The 25,284-nt window shown below is 40.1% G+C and overlaps 1 protein-coding gene across 3 annotated transcripts in view; it reads left to right on the top strand.

Annotated features, from left to right (window-relative positions):
- ABCB11 (ATP binding cassette subfamily B member 11) overlaps nt 1-25,284 on the top strand; it is an 85,473-nt gene that overhangs the window by 6,010 nt on the left and 54,179 nt on the right. For all 3 annotated transcript variants that reach the window (XM_060106398.1, XM_060106397.1, XM_060106396.1), the window contains exons 5-9: nt 7,805-7,892; nt 9,248-9,381; nt 18,574-18,745; nt 21,623-21,747; nt 22,977-23,151. In XM_060106398.1, the coding sequence (XP_059962381.1) occupies nt 7,805-7,892; nt 9,248-9,381; nt 18,574-18,745; nt 21,623-21,747; nt 22,977-23,151 (694 nt within the window). The remainder of the gene's footprint in view (nt 1-7,804; nt 7,893-9,247; nt 9,382-18,573; nt 18,746-21,622; nt 21,748-22,976; nt 23,152-25,284) is intronic.

The following is a 25,284-nucleotide window of genomic DNA, read 5'->3' as shown; positions in this document are numbered from 1 at the left end:
CCAAGTGATTTTATATTTTTCTCCTTCATTTAAAATTTTTTCTACAGACTTGATTCCAGATATGACAAATCCTTCTAAATCACTGATGTTCTTCCATAATATTATTTGTTGTTAGCATCTTTCATTCATTTACTAATTTAACCAAAATTTTTGGAACACCAGTTATGTACCAGGAAAATGTGTAAGCATCATGGATACAGTGGTACCTTATGAATCATGGTCCTTGTATTTGTGGAGCTTGGGTCTAGTTGGTGAGACCATAATGAAATCAACCACCATGCAAATAAGTACGTAGTTATAAACTGGTTAGCACTTGACAGGAAAGTACAGGATAACATACAATGTGCAGAATTAGACTTAACAAATAATAAGCCTACTCATAAGAAATAAATTTCCAATGTCTAAATATGTATATTTCTCTTCTAAATTTGGAAGTAACACTCAGAACAATTTGCATAAAAGAGAGACTGTCTTTGGGCTTCCCTGGTGGCGCAGTGGTTGAGAGTCCGTCTGCCGATGCAGGGGACATGGGTTCGTGCCGCGGTCCGGGAAGATCCCACATGCCGCAGAGCGGCTGGGCCCGTGAGCCATGGCCACTGAGCCTGCGCGTCCAGAGCCTGTGCTCCGCAACGGGAGAGGCCACAACAGTGAGAAGCCCGCGTATCGAAAAAAGAGAGACTGTCTTCAATGACAGTATTTATTTATTTATTTTTTTTGGCTGTACCACACGTGGCTTGCAGGATCTTAGGTCCCCAACCAGGGATCAAACCTGAGCCCTCAGCAGTGAAAGTGCAGAGTTCTAACCACTGGACAGCCAGGAATTCCTAATGACAGTCTTTTAAGTCTTTCATTCATGTTGGAGAACCGAATTGAACTGATTTTTTTTTTTTTTTTTCGGTACATGGGCCTTTCACTGTTGTGGCCTCTCCCGTTGCGGAGCACAGGCTCCGGACGCGCAGGCTCAGCGGTCATGGCTCACAGGCCCAGCCGCTCTGCGGCATGTGGGATCATCCTGGACCGGGGCACGAACCCGTGTCCCCTGCATTGGCAGGTGGACTCTCAACCACTGCGCCACCAGGGAAGCCCCTGAACTGATTTTTACAGAGTGGTATGACTACAAAATGTAAGCTAATCCATTTTCCCCCTTTGAAAAAAATCCATTCAGACTTATGTATGATGTAAATTGACCCCAGTCATTAATAATGCTTGAAGATAAATTCTTCAAGGGAAAATTCCTGAAAGTATATCCTGTTATGTCTTAAAAATTGGAAATAAATGTTAGAGGGACCAAAATTTGAGACATATTTTGTCTCAAATGCTCATAAATATTTATTAGATGAACTAAAGAATGAATCTGCCTTTAACGTCTGCATCACTGGCATCCATTAGAAAGGAATTCACCATGGCTACCCATTACTTTATTCATTTTTACTGGGTCCTATACTTGAGGGTGAGCAAATAATTCAGAGCAAATAGGGGTTTCAGAAATTCCTTGGCTTTGGCTGAATTCACATGATACCAAACATGTAAATAGATATTTGATTGTGTAGACCACACCTTTCTCAGGCCTTTCCTTTACCAGGAACTCCATTGATGAGTTAAATATTTTAATCGTGAGCTATTATGGTCATTGACATGAATACTGTTTGTTGCACTTCTGAATAAATGTTTAGCTTTCGTGTGGTAAGATCACTGTGAAAATGGACTTGGGTGGGACAGAAGAGAGGGAGGGGACATTTTCTTACCTGTAAGTAGTAAACATGCCTCCAAAATTACCCAACTCTTTCACAACTTTTTTTCTTGGAAAAAGTATATCATTAAAAGTACAATGTCTCCACCTATTATAATTGGTGTGTTAGTCTTGTACTATACAAGGCAACCCAATGATTTTATCAACATAAGCATACATGTATAATGTAGGAGCTGGATTTTCTCTTTCATCGTATTGGTTTCCACATATCAATTGTAATCCATTGGATGGAATTTTAGGCTGAAGCCTTCCAAATGGCTCTCGGAGAATAAGGCTAAAAAGGATTACAGAACGTTAGGCCTCCTGATTAGCTTCTCAGAATTTATTTGCTCAGAATAGTCAAATAATAAGGTAACAGAATGAAAGAAGAAGAAAGAAGGAAATATCACAATGCAGTTTTCTTTCTTTCTTTCTTTCTTTTTGGCTGTGTTGGGTCTTTGTTGCTGTGCACAGGCTTTCTCTGGTTGTAGCGAGTGGGGGCCACTCTTTGTTGCGGTGTGCGGGTTTCTCATTGCAGTGGCTTCTCTTGTCATGGAGCACAGGCCCTAGGCACATGGGCTTCAGTCGTTGTGGCATGTGGGCTCAGTAGTTGTGGCACACAAGCTCTAGAGCACAGGCTCAGTAGTTGTGGTGCACGGGCTTAGTTGCTCCATGGCATGTGAGATCTTCCCAGGCCAGGGCTCGAACCTGTGTCCCCTGAATTGGCAGGCAGATTCTTAACCACTGCGCCACCAAGGAAGCCCCATACCTTTCTTTTCTTTTATCCAGTTAAAGTGTAGAGACTCAAATGGAGGCTACAATGTCTTGTAACTTAATTGTGGAAGTGACATACTATCATTTCTGCCATTTTCTCTTGGTCACACAGACCAGCCCTGGTATAATTTTGGTGAGGATTACACAAGAGTGTGAATACCAGGACACAAAAACAATCAAGGGCTCCTTGGAGGCTCACTACCACAGCCATTGGGAAGTTTGTGTCCTTACCTGCCCCACATATGGATGCATTGATGCAAAAATCAAAGTCTGTACTTTCTCTTGGATTTCAGTCTGTTTTCTTAGCAACGTATATTTAGCTTATGCACTCAAGTACTATTTTGAAGTTAAATACTGTAAGACAATGTACTTTGAAAAACAGCTTTATTGAGATACAATTCACATACCATAAAATTCACCCACTTAAAGTATAAAACTCAATAGTTTTTAGTACATTCATAGAGCTGTGCATTCATCACCACAATCAATTTTAGAACATTTTTATTAGCACACAATCCCCCTACCCCATATCCCTTAAATTTCACTCCCCAATTCCCCATCCCCCCTCAGCCGTAGACAGCCACTAATCTACTTTCTGTCTCTGTAGATTTGTCTATTTTGGACATTTCATGTAAATGGAATCATATAATATGTGGTCCTTTGTGACTAGCTTCTTTAACTTAGCCTGTTTTCAAGATTCATCCACATTGTAGTGTGAATCATACTTCATTTCTTTTTATTGATGAATAATATTTCATTGTATGGATATAATACATTTATAGCCTGGATATAATGAGTGGAATTATCCATTCATCAGTTGATGGACATTTGAGTTGCTTCCTCTTTTTGGTTATTACAAATGATGCTGCTATGGACATTTATGTAAAAGGTTTCTTGTGGACATATGTTTTCAATTCTCTTGAGTATGTACCTAGGAGTGGAATTTCTGGGTCATATGATAAATAAATGTTTAACCATTTGCAGAACTTCCAGACTGTTTTTCAAAGTGACTGTACCATTTTACATTCCCACTAACATGTGTGAGGCTTCCAATTTCTTCACATTCTTACCAACACTTATTAGTATCTATATATTTTTAAATTAATTTATTTATTTATTTTTGATTGCATTGGGTCTTTGTTGCATGCGGGCTTTCTCTAGTTGTGTTGAGCGGGGGGCTACTCTGCATTGCGGTGCCCAGGCTTCTCATTGCGGTGGCTTCTCTTGTTGCAGAGCATGGGCTCTAGGCGCAGTGGGCTTCAGTAGCTGTGGCATGTAGGCTCTAGAGCACAGGCTCAGTAGTTGTGGTGCATGGGCTTAGTTGCTCCGTGACATGTGAGATCTTCCCGGACCAGGGCTCAAACCCATGTACCCTGCACTGGCAGGCGGATTCTTAACTACTGTGCCACCAGGGAAGCCCCAGTACCTATATTTTGACTGTAGCTCCAGTAGGCTGAATAATGGCCCCCAAAGATATGTAGGATATCCCTGGAATCTGCAAATGTTACCTTGTATGCAAAAAAGAGTCTATGCAGATGTGATTAACTTAAAGATCGTGGGTCGGGGGAGATTATACTGGATTACCCAGGTGGGCCCTAAATGCAATCACTAGTATTTTTTAAAGGGACAGTTACTAAAAAGAGGCAGAGGGAGATTTGACTATAGAGAGAAAAAGAGAGGCAAGGTGACTATCAAGGAAGAGTTTGAAGTGATGTCCCAAGCTCAGGAATGCCAGTAGCTACCAGAAGCTGGAAGAGGGAAGAAACAAATTCTTCCCTAGAGCCTTTGGAGAAAGTACAACCCCGTCAGCACCTGAATTGCAACCCAGTGAAGCTGATTTCAGACTTCTGGCCTCCAGAAGTGTGAGAAAGATGGAAGTATGTGTATATATCAAAGGGCAACAAGAGGAATCTTTTTTTTTTAATTTTTAAAATTTGTTGGCAGAGGTTTTATTAATTAATTAATTTATTTTTGCTGTGTTGGGTCTTCGTTTCTGTGTGAGGGCTTTCTCTAATTGTGGCAAGCGGGGGCCACTCTTCACCGCAGTGCACGGGCCTCTCTTGTTGAGGAGCACAGGCTCCAGACGCGCAGGCTCAGTAATTGTGGCTCACGGGCCCAGCCGCTCCGCGGCATGCAGGATCCTCCCAGACCAGGGCTCAAACCCGTGTCCCCTGCATTAGCAGGCATATTCTCAACCACTGCGCCACCAGGGAAGCCCCCAAGAGGAATGTTTGAATGATGAGAATATTCTGCTCTTCATTTTATCGATGTCAACATCCTGGTTGTGATATTGTCCTATAGTTTTGCAAGATGTTACCATTTGGGGGAAAACTAGATAAAGGGCATATATAATCTCTCTGTAATATTTCTCACAATTGCATTAGCCATTCTGGCAATATGCTACCCTAGTGTGTGGGTATTCTATAAAGCAACTTTACCCAGTGACAAACCATTTGTCCATAGGTCAATGTCCCATGCATTAATGAACATGGACCTTTCAACATTTTGGAAGTAGGATATGGACACATTTCTGCCAATTTGGGTTGACACTGATATTCACTCTAAGGTGTCAATGCTACTGGGTTTACAGGGCATCAGAACCATTGAAAGGAGCGCTCCTGGTGAGGCAATGCACCTTGTCATAAAGACCTCATATTGTTGTAAAATATCTTTTACCTTTTCCCTCTAATTGTCATTTCTCTCCCCTCTTCTCTCTTCAACAAATGTGTCAGGGAAATCTTAATTTATCCAAGTAGGCATGTATCAATTTTGTTTTGTTTTTCTTTCTGTTGAAAAGAAAGACAGTCTGTGGTCCAAATCACCTGTAAACTTTACAGAATCCTTACTAGGATTTTATAATCACAAGAGCTTTCCACCATGCAGATGATGAAGTCTGATGTGCAGTCAAAGGAACCAAGTTGACGTCCCCTTTTCCTTCCTATCAGTTTTTCTGATAGGTTTGCTCTGTTGTCCCAGAAATATTCCCAAGTAGTCTTTAAAACTCTAAGGATTCTAATGACTTCTTCCCAGAATCAAATAGAAGTGAGTTAACCATTCATTTCTGGGGTGCCTTAGGAGTGAAAGCAATCACAAACTACACATGTCCTATCCACACCCCCCGACAGTGATGTTATGTTCCTGAACTTTGCTCCAGTAAATCTCACAGCTGGGTCAGTGCTCAGAGCTCTTAGTCAAGTACATTCATTCATGACTGGCCGCTGCGGTTTTCACGACAGGCCCGCTAACCTCTGCTTACAGTGTCTGTAGAATAAATGCACCACAGGGAATCTAAGTAAAACTTTTTGACAAATGCTCATAGTTTTCTGTTTTGGGACACCCAAATTTTATTTCACAAACAGAAACCAAGAGTATGCACTCATTTATTTATTTAAAAAAATTTATTGGAGTATAGTTGCTTTACAATGTTGTGTCAGTTTCTACTGTACAGAAAAGTGAATCAGCTATATGTATACGTATATCCCCTCTTTTTAGGATTTCCTTCCCATTTAGGTCACCGCAAAACACTGAGTGGAGTTCCCTCTGCTATACAGTAGGTTCTCATTAGTTATCTATTTTATACATAGTATCAATAGCATATATATTATGCACTCATTTATACATTAGAAGTCTTTACTCATAAATACTGCATTATACACTCTATACAAAGATACTTAGCTTTTGTAAGGGCCTCTGATCATGGATACTTGTATACAAGTTTATGACTTTCTAGATCTTTTTCATTCTGGGGGTTCCCTTAAATCATCCTGAAAGACTGGGAATGTGGTGAACACAGACATATTAGGTGGTTTGGAGATCGTCAGAGGGGTTGACCAAGGCAGTTGTTTCCCTTCCTCATTAGTATTTTGAAAGTGAAAGAAAAGTCAAGAAACATTCACTGAGTACCTACTTAATGGGTAAGGTATCGTACCAGGCTTCGGGAGTGGGAACAAGCAGCTTACTTAGTCTTTGCTGTCAAGTAGCTTGCAATTTACTAGCAAGAGAAACATGAATATACTTGATATAAATATATTCAATAAAAATATTGAATAATAGTGCAAGGTGGCAATAAAATCTGCCATGGAATAATAGTTTGTTCTGAACTAAATAAATTATACTTAAATACTTGGTCTGAGTTCAGTAGAGGGAGAGAACAATTCAAGCTTGGGTCACAAAAAGAAGGCCTGATAGAAAGCAGAAAGCTGGTAGACTGAGAGCATCTAGGCTAAAGATGCTACTTTCTGATTCTCTAAAGAAATAGACATCATCTAGCTTATCCCTGAGGATCGGGTATATCAACAACCAATATGTTAATTTTTTAATGATAAAATTTCTTATTTCCCGAAAGCGATTTCAGAATCATTTTTTCTCCCCTCCCTGCCCCTGCCAGTTCCAAACCCTGTGTCACAGTGTGATACTTGTAATGGGAAAACACTGTGTAGTTTTCTTGCTTTCCCACAAATTCTTTGACTTCAGCCTTAGAAATTGTCCTGGGGAGCGAGGATTCCTGGGCTGTGGTCAGCACAAAGACTGGGTTAATAAAGTGTTTTTCTCTCTCTATGGGAAGATGACACACACATTTCTCCTAGTGTTACTCTGAGAGAGGAAGGAGTTGAAAAGCTGGCTTAAGATTGCTGGACAGGTAACAGTAAGCCTCCTGATTTACAGCACACATCTCTCTACCTGTGCCTTTCCAGACACTTGTCTGGCTTTTTTTTTTTTTTTTTTTTTTTGCGGTACACAGGCCTCTCACTGTTGTGGCCTCTCCCATTGTGGAGCACAGGCTCCGGACGCGCAGGCTCAGTGGCCATGGTTCACGGGCCCAGCCACTCCGCGGCATGTGGGATCTTCCCGGACCGGGGCACGAACCCACGTCCCCTGCATCGGCAGGCGGACTCTCAACCACTGTGCCACCAGGGAAGCCCTGTCTGGCTTTTTAGAACATTTCTCTAGCTGTGATTGCACCATCACTAATGATGAGCATGAGTGAAAGGGGCCTTAGTGGACAGAGCTCCGGGCTGCCATCTAGGGTCCCCTGTCTTCCAACAAATGCCCATTAATTATTTCACAACCCTCGCATCTCTGCCTGTAAAAATGAAGGAGGTAGGCGTCTTTGCTATGATGGATACCATGAGGTCTGTTTGGGGATTTGGATTGATTGTAATTCTACACAGGTAAAACGCCTTACCCATATTTAATAGAAACATACAATATGTATATTTTAAATTCCTCTGTACTCACAAATGCAATCTTTGTTAGCTAGATCCTACCTGTGACTCTTACCATTTTTTCCCTCTTTTGAAGGTTTCTGGACATTGAAAGTGAAATGGTCACCTTTGCCATTTACTATGCTGGCATCGCTGTCATGGTACTTGTCACAGGATATATTCAAGTTAGTGACGCCTCCATTTTATTTATAGATCAGCAGCTGGGTTCACAGACGTGACAATGAAATGCAAAGTGTGTTCTTTTTTTTTTTTTTTTTTTTTTTGCGGTACGCGGGCCTCTCACTGTTGTGGCCTCTCCCATTGCGGAGCACAGGCTCCGGACGCGCAGGCTCAGCGGCCATGGCCCACAGGCTCAGCCGCTCCGCGGCATGTGGGATCCTCCCAGACCGGGGCACGAACCCGCGTCCCCTGCATCGGCAGGCGGACCCCCAACCACTGTGCCACCAGGGAAGCCCCCAAAGTGTGTTCTTTAAAGCTATTCAGAAGCCCCAGGGACTACAGCTTTATTTCAGGCAGACAACAGACGGTGGGGAAGGATTTTTCCTCTCAGTTGGGGAGGAACGCTTGTCCAGAGAAATGGAGAATAGACTTTTAGCTTCAGTGTCTTGTTCTCCCCTGCCCTCCCTGCTTCATCCTCTCATCTAAACTCAGAAATAGACAGCTGTGGGTGTGTTCGTACAGGGAGAGCAAGTACGAACCTTCTTCGTACCTGGAAAAAGCTGGGAGTGGGGAGTTGGAGGAAAGCAAGCTTGACTTTCTTTTTCTCTGTTTTTGCTGAAGTCACACCAAACTGCAGTCCAACCCAAGTTCTGTAAACTGAATCCATATTCTAGATTTCAGTTATGGGAGGGTTTGGAGTTAACTCTTATTAAGGAAGAAAAGTATTTCATCTTTTTCCTACTAACGTAGGAAAAATAATAAATCCCCCCTACTCTCCATTCACTAAAGAATTCCAGGAAGTTAGTGTTAGTTGTAAATATAAATGAGTCAATTTTCACCATTCTGGCACTGGAGTTTTAATGACAGTCTTATTTTGCTTGCATGGGGAAAACTGTCAGCAAGATTCCCTGCTTATGTCATAATGTTTGCCTTACTTTCTCTGAAAATCATTGTCCAACAGCTGGAAAACAATGTATGAATGCTTATTGGCAGGCTTCTCAGGGGAAAAATTCATCAGAAGTGGCATGCAAAAGTAGTGATTTAAGAGCAATAATTTATTTTTGGTGTAATAAGCCTTTTTTTACACATGAGGGAAGTGAAGCTTAATAAGGTTAACTCTGCAAGTGGCCGAGCTGGATTCAAACCCAAGCCTCTGGCTTCCCTCTTTACAGTGGTTCGGCTCAGCCCCACTTTCGGCTGCAGATGTCAGAGCTCACACCTTAATTCCCAACAAGAGGCATGTTGTGAATTACTTTTGTCCTTTTCTCAACTGTCATAGTGAAAATATTTTCTTCTGAAAAGAGAAGGAATTAATGATTATTTTTATCACAATGCTAAACATTTCTTGCTCCATTTACAGATATGCTTCTGGGTAATCGCTGCAGCTCGTCAGATACAGAAAATGAGAAAACTGTACTTTAGGAGAATAATGAGAATGGAAATAGGATGGTTCGACTGCAATTCAGTGGGAGAGCTGAATACAAGATTTTCTGAGTAAGTGGCTGGTAGGACATTTTAATGAATGTGTGATTTTTCGCTAATGAAACACTTGTTTCCAAATTAAATAACAATTGGAAACACATTTTCAGTTCTTTTTGATGCAGTTTGTCTCTTAGGTTGGGCTTTTATAGGGAGCATGGCTTTTTTCATAGGTTTCATGGCTTCATCAAAATGACTATTTTTTTATGAACATCTTTATTGGAGTATAATTGCTTTACAATGGTGTGTTAGTTTCTGCTTTATAACAAAGTGAATCAGCTATATGTATACATATATCACCATATCTCCTCCCTCTTGCACCTCCCTCCCACCCTCCCTATCCCACCCCTCTAGGTGGTCACAAAGCACCGAGCTGATCTCCCTGTGTTATGCGGCTGCTTCCCACTAGCTAGCTATTTTACGTTTGGTAGTGTATATATGTCCATGTAACTCTCTCACTTTGTCCCAGCTTACACTTCCCCCTCCCCGTATTCTCAAGTCCATTCTCTAGTAGGTCTGCGTCTTTATTCCTGTCTTGCCCCTAGGTTCTTCATGACGAATTTTTTTTTTTTAGATTCCATATATATGTGTTAGCATACGGTATTTGTTTTTCTCTTTCTGACATACTTCACTCTGTATGACACACTCTAGGTCTATCCACCTCAGTATGAATAACTCAATTTCGTTTCTTTTTATGGCTGAGTAGTATTCCACTGTATATATATGCCACATCTTCTTTATCCATTCATCTGTCGATGGACACTTAGGTTGCTTCCATGTCCTGGCTATTGTAAATAGAGCTGCAATGAACATTGTGGTACATGACTCTTTTTGAATTATGGTTTTCTCAGGGTATATGCCCAGTAGTGGGATGGCTGGGTTGTATGGTAGTTCTATTTTTAGTTTTTAAAGGAACCTCCATACTGTTCTCCATAGTGGCCATATCAATTTACATTCCCACCAACAGTGCAAGAGGGTTCCCTTTTCTTCACACCCTCTCTAGCATTTATTGTTTGTAGATATTTTCATGATAGCCACTCTGACAGGTGTGAGATGATATCTCATTGTAGTTTTGATTTGCATTTCTCTCATGATTAATGATGTTGAGCATTCTTTCATGTGTTTGTTGGCAATCTGTATATCATCTTTGGAGAAATGTCTATTTAGATTTTCTGCCCATTTTTGGATTGGGTTGTTTGGTTTTTTTTTTTTGATATTGAGCTGCATGAGCTGCTTGTAAATTTTGGAGATTAATCCTTTGTCAGTTGCTTCATTTGCAAATATTTTCTCCCATTCTGAGGGTTGTCTTTTCATCTTGTTTATGGTTTTCTTTGCTGTGCAAAAGCTTTTAAGTTTCATTAGGTCCCATTTGATTGTGTGTGTGTGTGTGTGTGTGTGTGTGGTATGTGGGCCTCTCACTGTTGTGGCCTCTCCCACTGTGGAACACAGGCTCCGGACGTGCAGGCTCAGCGGCCATGGCTCACGGGCCCAGCTGCTTCGTGGAATGTGGGATCTTCCCGGACTGGGGCACGAACCCATGTCCCCTGCATCAGCAGGCGGACTCTCAACCACTATGCCACCAGGAAAGCCCCCATTTGTTTATTTTTGTTTTTATTTCCATTACTCTAGGAAGTGGGTCAGAAAGGATCTTGCTGTGATTTATGTCATAGAGTGTTCTGCCTAGGTTTTCCTCTAAGAGTTTGATAGTTTCTGGCCTTACATTTAGGTCTCAAAATGGATTAACATTTTGATTTTATTTTTGTGTATGGTGTTAAGGAATGTTCTAATTTCATTCTTTTACATGTAGCTGTCCAGTTTTCCCAGCACCTCTTATTGAAGAGGCTGTCTTTTCTCCACTGTATATTCTTGCCTCCTTTATCAAAGATAAGGTGACCATATGTGCGTAGGTTTATCTCTGGGCTTTCTATCCTGTTCCATTGATCTATATTTCTGTTTTTGTGCCAGTACCATACTGTCTTGATTACTGTAGCTTTGTAGTATAGTCTGAAGACAGGGAGCCTGATTCCTCCAACTCTGTTTTTCTTTCTCAAGATTGCTTTGGCTAATGTCTTTTGTGTTTCCATACCATTTGTGAAATTTTTGTGTTTCCATACAAATTGTGTCTTTTGTGTTTCCATACAAATTGTGAAATTTTTTATTCCAGTTCTGTGAAAAATACCAGTGGTAGCTTGATAGGGATTCCATTGAATCTGTAGATTGCTTTGTGTAGTATATTCATTTTCACAATATTGACTCCTCCAATCCAAGAACATGGTATATCTCTCCATCTATTTGTATCATCTTTAATTGCTTTCATCAGTGTCTTACAATTTTCTGCATACAGGTCTTTTGTCTCCTTAGGTAGGTTTATTCCTAGATATTTTATTCTCTTTGTTGCAATGGTAAATGGGAGTGTTTTCTTAATTTCACTTTCAGATTTTTCATCATTAGTGTATAGGAATGCAAGAGATTTCTGTGCATTAATTTTGTATCCTGCTACTTTACCGAATTCATTGATTAGCTCTAGTAGTTTTCTGGTAGCATCTTTAGGATTCTCTATGTATAGTATCACGTCTTCTGCAAACAGTGACAGCTTTACTTCTTCTTTTCTGATTTGGATTCCTTTTATTTCTTTTTCTTCTCTGATTGCTTTGGCTAAAACTTCCAAAACTATGTTGAATAATAGTGGTGAGAGTGGGCAACCTTGTCTTGTTCCTGATCTTAGTGGAAATGGTTTCAGGTTTTCACCATTGAGGATGATGTTGGCTGTGGGTTTGTCATGTATGGTCTTTATTATATTGAGGTAAGAAGTTCCCTCTATGCCTACTTTCTGCAGGGTTTTTATCATAAATGGGTGTTGAATTTTGTCGAAAGCTTTTTCTGCATCTGTTGAGATGATCCTATAGATTTTCTCCTTCAGCTTGTTAGTATGGTGTATCACATTGATTGATTTGCATATATTGAAGAATCCTTGCATTCCTGGGATAAACCCCAATTGATATGGTGTATGATCTTTTAATGTGCTGTTGCATTCTGTTTGCTAGTATTTTGTTGAGGATATTCACAACTATGTTCATCAGTGATATTGGCCTGTAGTTTTCTGTCGTTGTGACATCTTTGTCTGGTTTTGGTATCAGGGTGATGGTGGCCTCATAGAATGAGTTTGGGAGTGTTCCTCCCTCTGCTATATTTTGGAAGAGTTTGAGAAGGATAGGTGTTAGCTCTTCTCTAAATGTTTGATAGAATTCGCCTGTGAAGCCATCTGGTCCTGGGCTTTTGTTTGTTGGAAGAGTTTTAATCACAGTTTCAATTTCAGTGCTTGTGATTGGTCTGTTCATATTTTCTATTTCTTCCTGGTTCAGTCTCAGAACGTTGTGCATTTCTAAGAATTTGTCCATTTCTTCCAGGTTGTCCATTTTATTGGCATAGAGTTGCTTGTAGTAATCTCTCATGATCCTTTGTATTTCTGCAGTGTCAGTTGTTACTTCTCCTTTTTCATTTCTAATTCTATTGATTTGAGTCTTCTTCCTTTTTTTCTTGATGAGTCTGGCTAATGGTTTATCAATTTTGTTTATCTTCTCAAAGAACCAGCTTTTAGTTTTATTGATCTTTGCTATTGTTTCCTTCATTTCTGATCTGATCTTTGTGATCTCTTTCCTTCTGCTAACTTTGGGGATTTTTTGTTCTTCTTTCTGTAATTGCTTTAGGTTTAAGGTTGGGTTGTTTATTTGAGATGTTTCTTGTTTCTTAAGGTAGGACTGTATTGCTATAAACTTCCTTCATAGAACTGCTTTTGCCGCAACCCATAGGTTTTGGGTCATCATGTTTTCATTGTCATTTGTTTCTAGGTATTTTTTGATTTCCTCTTTGATTTCTACAGTGACCTGTTGGTTATTAAGTAGTGTATTGTTTAGCCTCCATTTGTATTTTTTACAGATTTTTTCCTGTAATTGGTATCTAGTCTCACAGCGTTGTGGTCGGAAAAGATACTTGATACGATTTCAATGTTCTTAAATTTACCAAGGCTTGATTTGTGATGCAAGATATGATCTATCCTGGAGAATGTTCCATGAGCACTTGAGCAGAATGTGTATTCTGTTGTTTTTGGATGGAATATCCTATAAATATCAATTAAGTCCATCTTGTTTAATGTATCATTTAAAGTTTGTGTTTCCTTATTTATTCCATTATGGATGATCTGTCCTTTGGTGAAAGTGGGGAGTTAAAGTCCTCTACTATGATTGTGTTACTGTGGATTTCCCCTTTTATGGCTGTTAGTATTTGTCTTATGTATTGAGGTGCTCCTATGTTGGGTGCATAAATATTTACAATTGTTATAAATTCTTCTTGGATTGATCCCTTGATCATTATGTAGTGTCCTTCTTTGTCTCTTGTAAGAGTCTTTATTTAAAGTCTCTTTTGTCTGATATGAGAATTGCTACTGCAGCTTTCTTTTGATTTCCATTTGCATGGAATATCTTTCTCCATACTCTCACTTTCAGTCTGTATGTGTCCCTAGGTCTGAAGTGGGTATCTTGTAGACAGCATATATATGGTTCTTGTTTTTGTATCCATTAAGCCAATCTGTGTCTTTTGGTTGGAGCATTTAATCCATTTACATTTAAGGTAATTATCGATAATGTATGTTCCTATTACCATTTTCTTAATTGTTTTGGGTTTGTTATTGTAGGTCTTTTCCTTCTCTTGTGTTGCCTGCCTAGATAAGTTCCTTTAGCATTTGTTGTAAAGCTGTTTTGGTGGTGCTGAGTTCTCTTAGCCTTTGCTTGTCTGTAAAGATTTTAATTTCTCCATCGAATCTGAATGAGATCCTTGCTGGGTAGAGTAATCTTGGTTGTAGGTTTTTCTCCTTCATCACTTTAAATATGTCCTGCCACTCCCTTCTGGCTTGCAGGGTTTCTGCTGAAAGATCAGCTGTTCACCTTATGGGGATTCCCTTGTGTGTTATTTGTTGCTTTTCCCTTGCTGCTTTTAGTATTTGTTTTTTTGTATTTAATTTTTGATAGTTTGCTTAATATGTGTCTTGGCATGTTTCTCCTTGGATTTACCCTGTATGGGACTCTCTGTGCTTCCTGGACTTGATTAACTATTTCCTTTCCCATATTGGGGAAGTTTTCAACTATAATCTCTTCAAATATTTTCTCAGTCCCTTTCTTTTTCTCTTCTTCTTCTGGGACCCCTATAATTCGAATGTTGGTGCATTTAATGTTGTCCCAGAGGTCTCTGAGACTGTTCTCAATTGTTTTCATTCTTTTTTCTTTATTCTGCTCTGACGTAGCTATTTCCACTATTTTATCTTCCATGTCACTTATCTGTTCTTCTGCATCAGTTATTCTGGTATTGATCCCTTCTAGAGAATTTTTTTTTTTTTTTTTTTTTTTTTTTGCGGTACATGGGCCTCTCACTGTTGTGGCCTGTCCCGTTGCGGAGCACAGGCTCTGGATGCGCAGACTTAGTGGCCATGGCTCACGGGCCCAGCCGCTCCACGGTATGTGGGATCCTCCTGGACCGGGGCACGAACCCATGTCCCCTGCATCGGCAGGTGGACTCTCAACTACTGCGCAACCAGGGAAGCCCTAGAGAATTTTTAATTTCATTTATTGTGTTGTTCATCACTGTTTGTTTGCTCTTTAGTTCTTCTAGGTCCTTGTTAAACGTTTCTTGTATTTTCTCCATTCTATTTCCAAGATTTTGGATCATCTTTCCTATCATTATTCTGAATTCTTTTTCAGGTAGACTGCCTATTTCCTCTTCATTTGTTAGGTCTGGTGTGTTTTTGCCTTACTCCTTCATCTGCTGTGTGTTTCTCTGTCTTCTCATTTTGCTTAACTTACTGTGTTTGGGGTCTCCTTTTCACAGGCTGCAGGTTCATAGTTCCCCTTGTTTTTGGTGTCTGTCCCCAGTGGCTAAGGTTGGTTCAGTGGGTTGTGTAGGCTTCCTGGTGGAGGGGAGTAGTGCCTGTGTTCTGGTGGATGAGGCTGGATCTTGTTTTTCTGATGGGCAGGTCCATGTCTGGTGGTGTGTTTTGGGGTGTCTGTGGCCTTATTATGATTTTAGGCAGCCTCTGTGCTAATGGATGGTGTTGTGTTCCTCTCTTGCTAGTTGTTTGGCATAGGGCGTTCAGCACTGTAGCTTGCTGGTCATTGAGCGAAGCTGGGTCTTGGTGTTGAGATGGAGATCTCTGGGAGATTTTCGCCGTTTGATATTACGTGGAGTTGGGAGGTCTCTTGTGGACCAGTGTCCTGAACTTGGCTCTCCCACCTCAGAGGCACAGCCCTGATGCCTGGCTAGATCACCAAGAGCCTGTCATCCACACGGAAAAAGAGAAAAAAGGAAAAAAAATTATATATATATCATTGCTCCCAAAGTCCACCTCCTCAATTTGGGATGATTCGTTGTCTATTCAGGTATTCCAGAGATGCAGGGTACATCAAGTTGATTGTGGAAATTTAATCTGCTGCTCCTGGGGCTGCTGGTAGAGATTTCCCTTTCTCTTCTTTGTTCGCATAGCTCCCGGGGTTCAGCTTTGGATTTGGCCCCGCCTCTGCATGTAGGTCGCCTGAGGGCATCTGTTCTTCACTCAGACAGGACAGGGTTAAAGGAGCAGCTGATTCGGGGTCTCTGGCTCACTCAGGCCGGGGGGAGGGAGGGGCACGGAGTGCGGGGCGGGCCTGCGGCGGCAGAGGTCGGCGTGACGTTGCACCAGCCTGAGGCGCGCCGTGTGTTCTCCCGAGGAAGTTGTCCCTGGATCCCGGGACCCTGGCAGTGGCGAGCTGTACAGGCTCCCGGGAGAGGAGGTGGGAATAGTGACCTGTGCTTGCCCTCAGCCTTCTTGGTGGCAGCAGCAGCAGCCTTAGCGTCTCATGCCCGTCTCTGGGGTCCGCGCTGATAGCCGTGGTTCACGCCCGTCTCTGGAGCTCCTTTAGGCGGCCCTCTTAATCCCTCTCCTCGCGCACCAGGAAACAAAGAGGGAAGAAAAAGTCTCTTGCCTCTTCGGCAGCTCCAGACTTTTTCCCGGACTCCCTCCCAACTAGCCATGGTGCACTAACCCCTTCAGGCTGTGTTCACGCCACCAACCCCAGTCCTCTCCCTGGGATCCGACCGAAGCCCGAGCCTCAGCTCCCAGCCCCGCCCATCCGGCGGGTGAGCAGACAAGCCTCTCGGGCTGGTGAGTGCCGGTCGGCGCCTATCCTCTCTGCGGGAATCTCTCCGCTGTGCCTTCCGCACCCCTGTTGCTGTGCTCTCCTCCGGGGCTCCAAAGCTTCCCCCCCACCCCGCCCTGCCACCCGCAGTCTCCGCCCGCGAAGCGGCTTCCTAGTGCGTGGAAACCTTTCCTCCTTCACGGCTCCCTCCCACTGGTGCAGGTCCCGTGCCTATTCTTGTGTCTCTGTTTTTTCTTTTTTCTTTTGCCCTACCCAGGTACGTGGGGGAGTTTCTTGTCTTTTGGGAGGTCTGAGGTCTTCTGCCAGCGTTCAGTAGGTGTTCTGTAGGAGTTGTTCCACATGGAGATGTATTTCTGATGTATTTGTGGGGAGGAAGGTGATCTCCACGTCTTACTCTTCCGCCATCTTGAAGCTCCTCCAAAATGACTATTAAAAATTGAAAGTCGGGATGCTATAATTTGGTTTGTAGGTCCTGGACTAAATACTAGAAATGAAGTATTATAGAAGAGAGTTTAGAGGACGTAGGGTTATTTGATCTCGGAAAAAGAAATTGAGGGATGTCACAATCTATGTACCCATAAGGAAAACAATATGATTAGAAAGAATTATCTTGCTTTGCCTGTTGACATAATTTCCACATATAATGACAAAAACAAAAAAAAATTCAAAATAGTTTGAGAAAGATTCAAACTGAAAAACTAGATTTAAATCCAGTTTACACCTAAATACTAGTTTAGGTCATTAATAGTTTTCCCCCACCCCCGCCCATAATTTTTGAATGAGCCCTGAGTAATGAGAACCGTTGATTCAACTGTGTTGAATTAAAGTTTGAGGTCCCATGAAAGACAGTTAGTGTGTAGTGTAGTGAAGATAAAAGCAGACTGAATGTTGGGGCCCCTAGACTCCAGCACTCATTCTGCCCTTTACTTACTTTGACCTTGAACAGATACTTAACCTTGCTAGAATACAATTGTGTAATCTCTCTGTAATGTCTAAGGTCCTTTTCTGCCATCAAGTCCTGAGCCTTGTTTGCTCCATCTGGGCAAGAGATTATGGGAATGTTCATAGGACTATGAATTTAATGTAATTAAATCAACCAATACTCTGGAGCACTTACCCTATGCAAGGCATAAAGATATACCACAGAGCTCCTGATCTCAAGGAACTTACAGCCTAGTAGGAGGGATAAAGGGTTCAAGCAAATAATCAGAGCTAACGTACATTGATTGTTTACTATATGCTAGGCACTGGTCTACATATTGGGTTGGCCAAAAAGTTCGTTCGGATTTTCCATATGTTACAGAAAAACCCGAACGAACTTTTGGGCCAACCCAATACTTTATGTGTATTAACTAATCCTCACTGCTACCGACTGAGGTAGGTTCTGTTTTTATCTGCATTTTATAGATGAGGAAACTGAGACACAGAAAGGCTAAGTAACTTGCCCAAGAAGAGCTTGTGTTTAAATTCGGAGTCTGGCTCCAGAGTCTGTGCTGTTAACCACAATTCTATACTGCCTATAAGCAGAAAGCAACAATTACATACACATACATATACACATGTATACAGATTAATTACATTGCTATGGAAACACAGGAAAGTAGTTATCACTTCTCCCTGGGGGATTATATAAATTTTTATGAAATAGGTCGTATGTGAGTAGAACCTTGAGGCGGAAAAGATTTAGCAGGTATAAAGGAAAGAAGGGCTGTTTAGGACCAACCAAGGATATTAGCTTTAAGAAAGAAAGGGACAAATAAGAGGGTTTCCAAAAGTCTTTGCCTATGTTGAATGAACACCAGTCAGGAAAACTGGATTAAGGACACACTCCCTTGGCTATGAGGAGAGAGGCTTGCTGCCCTTCCAAGCTGCAGCAAAATTTCCAAGATGTGAGAAGCTATTAAGTTTCCCAAGGGCAATGGGGTACAGAAATAGGAGTGTTTAGAAAGGAAAGATTGTACTTTCTCAGTAAGATATTGAATTGACCAAATTCAGTTTTAGTGACCAAAGCCTCTCTTGTTTCTAGTGATATTAACAAAATCAATGATGCCATTGCCGACCAAATGGCCATTTTCATTCAGCGCATGACCACGAGCATCTGTGGGTTCCTGCTGGGATTTTACCGGGGTTGGAAACTGACCTTGGTTATTATCTCTGTCAGCCCTCTCATTGGGATTGCAGCATCCATCATTGGTCTGGTAAGAATGTCTTCTCACTTCTCTCCATGGGAAGACTTTTGCACTGAGAAACAGCCAAAAATGTGAAGCTTGATTCCCTTCTCCTGAGTATGTTTAGTCAACATCATTATCACCATTTTGATTTATTTTGTTTGATTGTTCCTCAGTATCAAATAACATTCCATTATTAGATTAGGGATTAATAATGTTTTAATAACACAAATATTATGGTATTAATAACAATAACAACTACATTAATTGAATATTTACTATTTTGCCAGGCACTATTAGGAGCCTCAAGGACATGATCTCTAATTTTACAACAATCTTATAAAGTATTAATGCCATTTTAAATATAAGAAATGGAGGTTCAGAGAGGTAAAGGGACTTGTCTGGAACTGCACAGCCAGTGAATGACAGAATAGGATTCAAATTCAAGGAAGCCTGATTCTAAATCCCCACTCATTCTGCAGTGTGCCTGTGGCTTCCCGTGGTCTCCCAAGTTCAGATGCTCCCCTCAGAAAGGCCCAACAAATAAAAGAGATTTCTGCAATTACACTGTGTTCTCCATTCCATCTGATCAGTTTCAGAGAGAGAGTTATCTGACCCATTCAGAGAAGTATCCCAGTCACAGTTTCGATTTCCCAGGTATGCAGGCCAAGAAAAAGTATAGGAGTAGGAATTTGGGGTCATCCCAGTTAAAAAACACCCCCAAGGATTGAGAAATTATTCTATTTTACTTTTAGAGCAGCCACATTAGATAACAGGTCATGGGGTCAGGCACACTAATAATTTGCTGTAAATGAGAATAGAATTTAAGTGAAAAGCTGCACATACGTTCACATCATTGAGCTACAGGTACCGATCTTCATGACTGTATTTTCTAGCAAAATACTCTCTGCACTCCGCTGGCTGTATTACTCAAATATTTCCCAGGTAATACAGAGGGACAATAGCAAAGAGCTCATTCCACTTAACTAGGTCACCACCTGGCTCTACCACCTGGCTCAAGAAAGATATGTTCAACTTGTCAAAATGTCAGTTTCCTCATCTTTAAAATAAGGTTAGTACCTCCCAAAGTCATTATGACGACTCAAGGCATTATCCATGTTATGCACTTAGCATGGCATCTGGCACAGAATTAATTACTAAAGAGATATTAGTTTTTTTTTTTTCCCCAATCCACCAAATCATGCAAGTTTTACAACAGTCTTTCCTACCAAATGCTTTCCAGCTGCACTCCAGGGAAGCCTCAGCTTCCACAGAGGGTCACTGGGGAGTCTGCAAACATTTGATTCAGGCTTTTTTTCCCTTCAAAAAAATTTAATCTCTTTCTTCAAACCCACAAAAGATTAATATTCACACTCAAATGGATCATATGTCACGTTTTCACATGTTGGAGACCAACAGCATAAACTGGTTAACTTGATTTCAGATAAGCTCAAAGCACAGTTTCTCTTGTTGTCTCAGTGTCCATATTTCAACTTCTTGTAAATGTGTCACCGATTTGGAATGTTGTAGCTCTGCACTTGTTTCTTCTTGAATTCAGGTGTGTGCATGTTTGTGTAAAATGATTCGAGCAATTTCACTAAGTTCAATTCAAAAGCAGGACAAAAAAAGGTGGAGGAGGCAATATATGACATATTAGAATATGACATATTAGAACTGATTGTAGGTTTTGTATGCCTTTGTATGACTTTTATATACCTATGATGGGAAATATGAACAACTGTTAGATATTTCCCAATATACATCTTTTAAGTTCCTATATCAGTTTAATTGAAGTATCCAGAGATTCTTTAATGTGCCATTACAATAAAAACTGATAACATTCTCAACTACTTAATTTTCTCATTACTATGCTCATTACATATTTCAGAAGTAAATTAGAAGAGGATTGTGGTAAAAACTGCCATACCATCCAACGTCAAATTTTAATGTTGATTAAAATAGCCTTACTTTCCTTTATTGTTGCCTTTCAATTCACAAGATTTATAAAATGTGGACTTGTGAAATAAATATATTGTAATAAAATACCACTTTTACTTATCTTATATGTTAAAATTCTGTCTAAGATTTTGTTTGATAAGGGTTTTGCTGCTAAAAGTTCAGAAAAACTTGGAAGATAAACTTCCTTAGTCTGGGTACTATATATATTTTTAGGTTTCTGAGTCAGTTAATCTTCCACAACATTTGCTTTTTCCCCTTCTTGTTTCTTAATCTGTGCCAGGGAAGTCTTTGGTGGTTGATTCTAACTAGGACTCAATCCAGGTCCAATTTTAGAAAAACTAACTTGTTTAATATTAAGTGCAATGTCTTTTTCTTTCCTTTTGTAAAAAGCAAAACTAGTTAGTTGAGTCCCTACAGTTGAGTCAAGTGGTGTAATATTTATCTGAAGCTTTCTCCTATGGAATTACCTCTGCTGCATCATGCCTTTGCATGCTCAGAACCTCTCCCTTATTCTATATTCTAATGAATATGACACCTGCATGGGCCTCTGGTCTTTGCATGTGGTATTTGTCTGTAAACTGTGACATGGCCTTTGGACAATAGCAATGAACTCTGACATGGTTTGACTTGAAAACGTCATTAATATGATGACTGAAACACTGTGGTCACATAGAATGCCCTATTTAGTACATACTCTGTGAGAAGTTCTGTTGAGGCTGACTTTTAATGGAGTCATTTTGATATGTCAACAACCAAACACCCATGGATGAGGATTAACATGGCTCAAACTTGGACCAAATTCTTTCCTCAATAAACGCTGTTCCAGTGGGAATCTAGTCTTGTATTAAACTGTGCTACATGTTTGCTCTGCTAGATGAATCAGCGAATGGCGGAGTGACTTACCTAATTATCTGGTCTTCACATTTTATTTTTTCGTTTGGACTTCAGAGTGTGTCCAAGTTTACAGACCATGAATTGAGGGCCTATGCCAAAGCAGGGGCAGTGGCTGATGAAGTCCTCTCATCTATTCCAACAGTGGCTGCTTATGGTGGTGAGAAAAAAGAGGTTGAAAGGTTAGTTAATTGAAATGTCTGCCACTTTCCTGAACTTTGTTGATCTGCATACTACCCTGAATCTTCCCCCTTTTGTATAAAGTGGCAGATTCACCTTGCTATGGTACCCTGAGGGAGCTTTTGTTCAAGAGGTAGCTAAGCTAAGCAATTAGATTGGTCAAAGCACGTACAAAAGACTCCCAAGACTTTAGCTCTGTGTTCTTGAAGATGATGCAGTTGGTGGCTTTTAGAAAGCCATCTTAGGTTGGATATTTGTTTCAAACTCTGATGGTGTGTGTGTGTGTACACACACCATACTTCATGCCAGTCTAAAACACTGTCTTCTGACATTAAGGAAAATCCTACCTGATCTAAAATGCAATTTTGCACATTTTTATTGAGCACTTTTTATTCAATGTGTTTTATTCAGCTACTACTGTACTATATACTCTTTTTAAGTCTAAGATTTCCATTTAATCAAATAAAAGTTAGCATTGATATATTATAGACCATCATTATAGGAGATTAACTGTTAATGAAAATCAAAACCTAAATGACCAAAACAACACAGTTGTCAAAACTTTGATTTTATTTATTCTTCCATTTATCTAGTATTTGTTGAGTGCTTATCAGGTGACAGGTACTGATTTTATAAAACAGACACCAACTTAACTAAACTTTTATTTCATATGTTGTAGATCTAGTATGATCACATTCTCAGTTGCTACCAAATTCACCAAATGAAAAAGAGAATAGGATTTACAACCTCTGATTATCCTCTTTTCATTTTTTTTCTTTTGCTTCTTTTGTTTGTGAAGTGATTACCTTACTTCTCATAAAAAACTGCATTAGCATATTTCCTCCACTATGGAAGATATTATCTTTCATGTCATGTGACTTAATGAGAGAATTCAAACACAAATAACACTAGACCCCTCATGGTCAAATATTAGTGTTGAAAATTCTTTTCTCTTGGGACAAAGCTTACCCCACTGTACTCATCCAAGAAGTAATCAACTATGAGGCTTTGTTAGGCATCATCCTTTCAACACATTGTTATTGCCAGGTTGAAGCAAATTTTAAGGAACTACACAGGCATTATTGTTGTTTTCTTTCCCTAAAGCTGCTCTGTGTTTGGAATGATTTTATAATCATTGATTAAAACCACTGCATTGTGGCCTGTTTTAAACATTTTAACTTGAACTGCTGCTGCTGTTGCTGAAATAGACTCAAATGTTTTCTCTTCACAGGTATGAGAAAAATCTTGTGTTTGCCCAGCGTTGGGGAATTAGAAAAGGGATAGTGATGGGATTCTTTACTGGATTCATGTGGTGTCTCATCTTCTTGTGTTACGCTCTGGCCTTCTGGTACGGCTCCAGACTCGTCCTGGATGATGGAGAATATACGGCAGGAACCCTTGTCCAGGTACTTCCATCTTGATGACCTAGATAGAACATTTCCTGCCGGTATCTCAGAAAAGTCCACAGTGAAGGCATTCTGTTTATCCCGTTAGTGTCTGAAGGAGGAAAGCCTCAATGATTTGATGGAGTCCATCTGTTGAAACAGCAATACTTATGCCTTTTATAGTAAAGGGATGCTGAGCATTTGAGTTCATGAGACTCGTGATTTCATGCTTTCCAATCAACGGAAGATTTTATAGCTGTAAAACAATGATTTTTCTGATTGAGTCCAAAAGATGAAAATGGAAAGTCAGGGATCTCCTAGTTAAAAATTAACAGCTTATGTGGTTGAGCTTAATAATGGCATAAGATATGTGCTAATGGACATAGTTGTTACATACACTCACTCATAGTTACTAAACTACAAAGCCAATAATATCCTCAACTGAACAGGTAATACAAGTATATTTTATTCCTCACTTGCACTGTAGCCATGCTATAGCTAATGCCTTGGCTACTTTAATTTCCAGTATCTTTTCAGTTGTCTTTTCAAGAATTAATTATTGAGCATCTACTATATGCCAGACTCATACAAAGTGTAGAGAATTCAGTAGTGAGCAAAAGAAATGTGATATTTGCCTTGATGGAATTTACAGTTTAATGGGGAAGCTAAACAATAAATAAACACATAATGCGTAATGACGATGGTATTATATGCTACAGAGGACAGGGACCTCGACAGTGAATAGCAGGTGTGGATGGAGTCAGGGAAAGCTCTTTCTCCCGCTCACCTTTCCTCCTTAGTTTACACCGCCTCTCCTTACAGTTAGACTGTTGTCATTGTTCAAATTCCCAACTGGATGGCACTTCCCCAGTCAGGTCTTCCATGCTCATCCAATCTTTTATTCTCCTGCATGGTTTGCTGAACTTTTCCTTCAGAGTCCTTGAATGAATCTGAACACTTGCATTTATTTACATTTTTTCCTGTCCCTTCCCACCCTCACACAGAAAGCTCCATGAGGTCAGGGAGGTAAAACATGAAATATATGTTCCATTTGGTCTGTTAATTATTCAATAAATTATATTAATTTAAAAAGCATGGAAGTGGTTTCATATAAGATTCTTAAAAAAATATTTTGGCTCCAGATTCTAGGTAGGACAGGCATCAATTAAATAATGCAAAATACCATAATTTTGTGCACCAGAAATTTGCTAGCCAGAAGCCTTCAATTTAAGACCTACTGCTTTTATATAAATACTTATCTAGGGAAAGTTGAATAGAAATTTCACTTGCAAATAGAAATGATTATTAGAGGTCAGACCATAATCATTCTAAGGCACTGACTTTATTTCATTAAGAGCATGGTAATACACTAAGAATGACTTTTTAAAATTCAGTTTTTCTTTGAAAGATAAACAGATGGCATCACTTGAAGTTTGTTTAAAAAAATTAAATATGATAAATCATGTTAAAATGTTTTGTAAACCTTAAAGGGATAGCATAGATGGGAAGTGTTACTATTATCGTAATTTAACCACTTTCTTAATAACTTTAATATAGCTTTGCACATTTGAAAAGCCAGTGAAAGTAGTGCAGGTCTAAAATCTGACTATAAAGTCCTTTGTCTTTATTGACCTAATGATTCTTAAGAACTTTCAGCTTTACCACACTAGAAATACCAGTAGTTGGCTTTAGTCTCAGCAGCTTGTATCTGCTCACTATGCAGAAAGATATGCACTGAGAAAAGACATCCTTCTTTTGATTCCTTGCCTGCAAGGAGGGGACAGAAGTGTGTACAAATAACGGTTCAGAGGGAAAGATGAAAAAATGGTAAATTGAAAATACACAATTCCAGTTGGAATCACTGAATTACCACTGAGTTACCCTTGGTAACTCTCTCCAGTGAAGATCCAATTTTATGGTTCTGTTAAAAGATAAACTGAAGCATATTAAAATTTTTAGAAGTTTGTTTGAGAAAAAATAATTCCTTTTGGGCACAACAAACCAGAAATGGTTAGAGGGGGTCTATTAATAAAAGCTAGGGGAAAGACTTTTATAGAGAAGTGGAGGAAGCAAAGCAAAGGAATTATTTGATCGACTGTAGCTTAAGTAGTTGCCTTATTGGGGAAAGCCTAATTGGCTGTTCGTGATTGGTTG

This window comes from Mesoplodon densirostris, chromosome 8, assembly GCF_025265405.1.
Source record: "Mesoplodon densirostris isolate mMesDen1 chromosome 8, mMesDen1 primary haplotype, whole genome shotgun sequence".
Taxonomy (NCBI): domain Eukaryota; kingdom Metazoa; phylum Chordata; class Mammalia; order Artiodactyla; family Ziphiidae; genus Mesoplodon; species Mesoplodon densirostris.
Note: the sequence above shows the minus strand (reverse complement) of the source record. Positions and strands in the feature narration are given on the sequence as shown.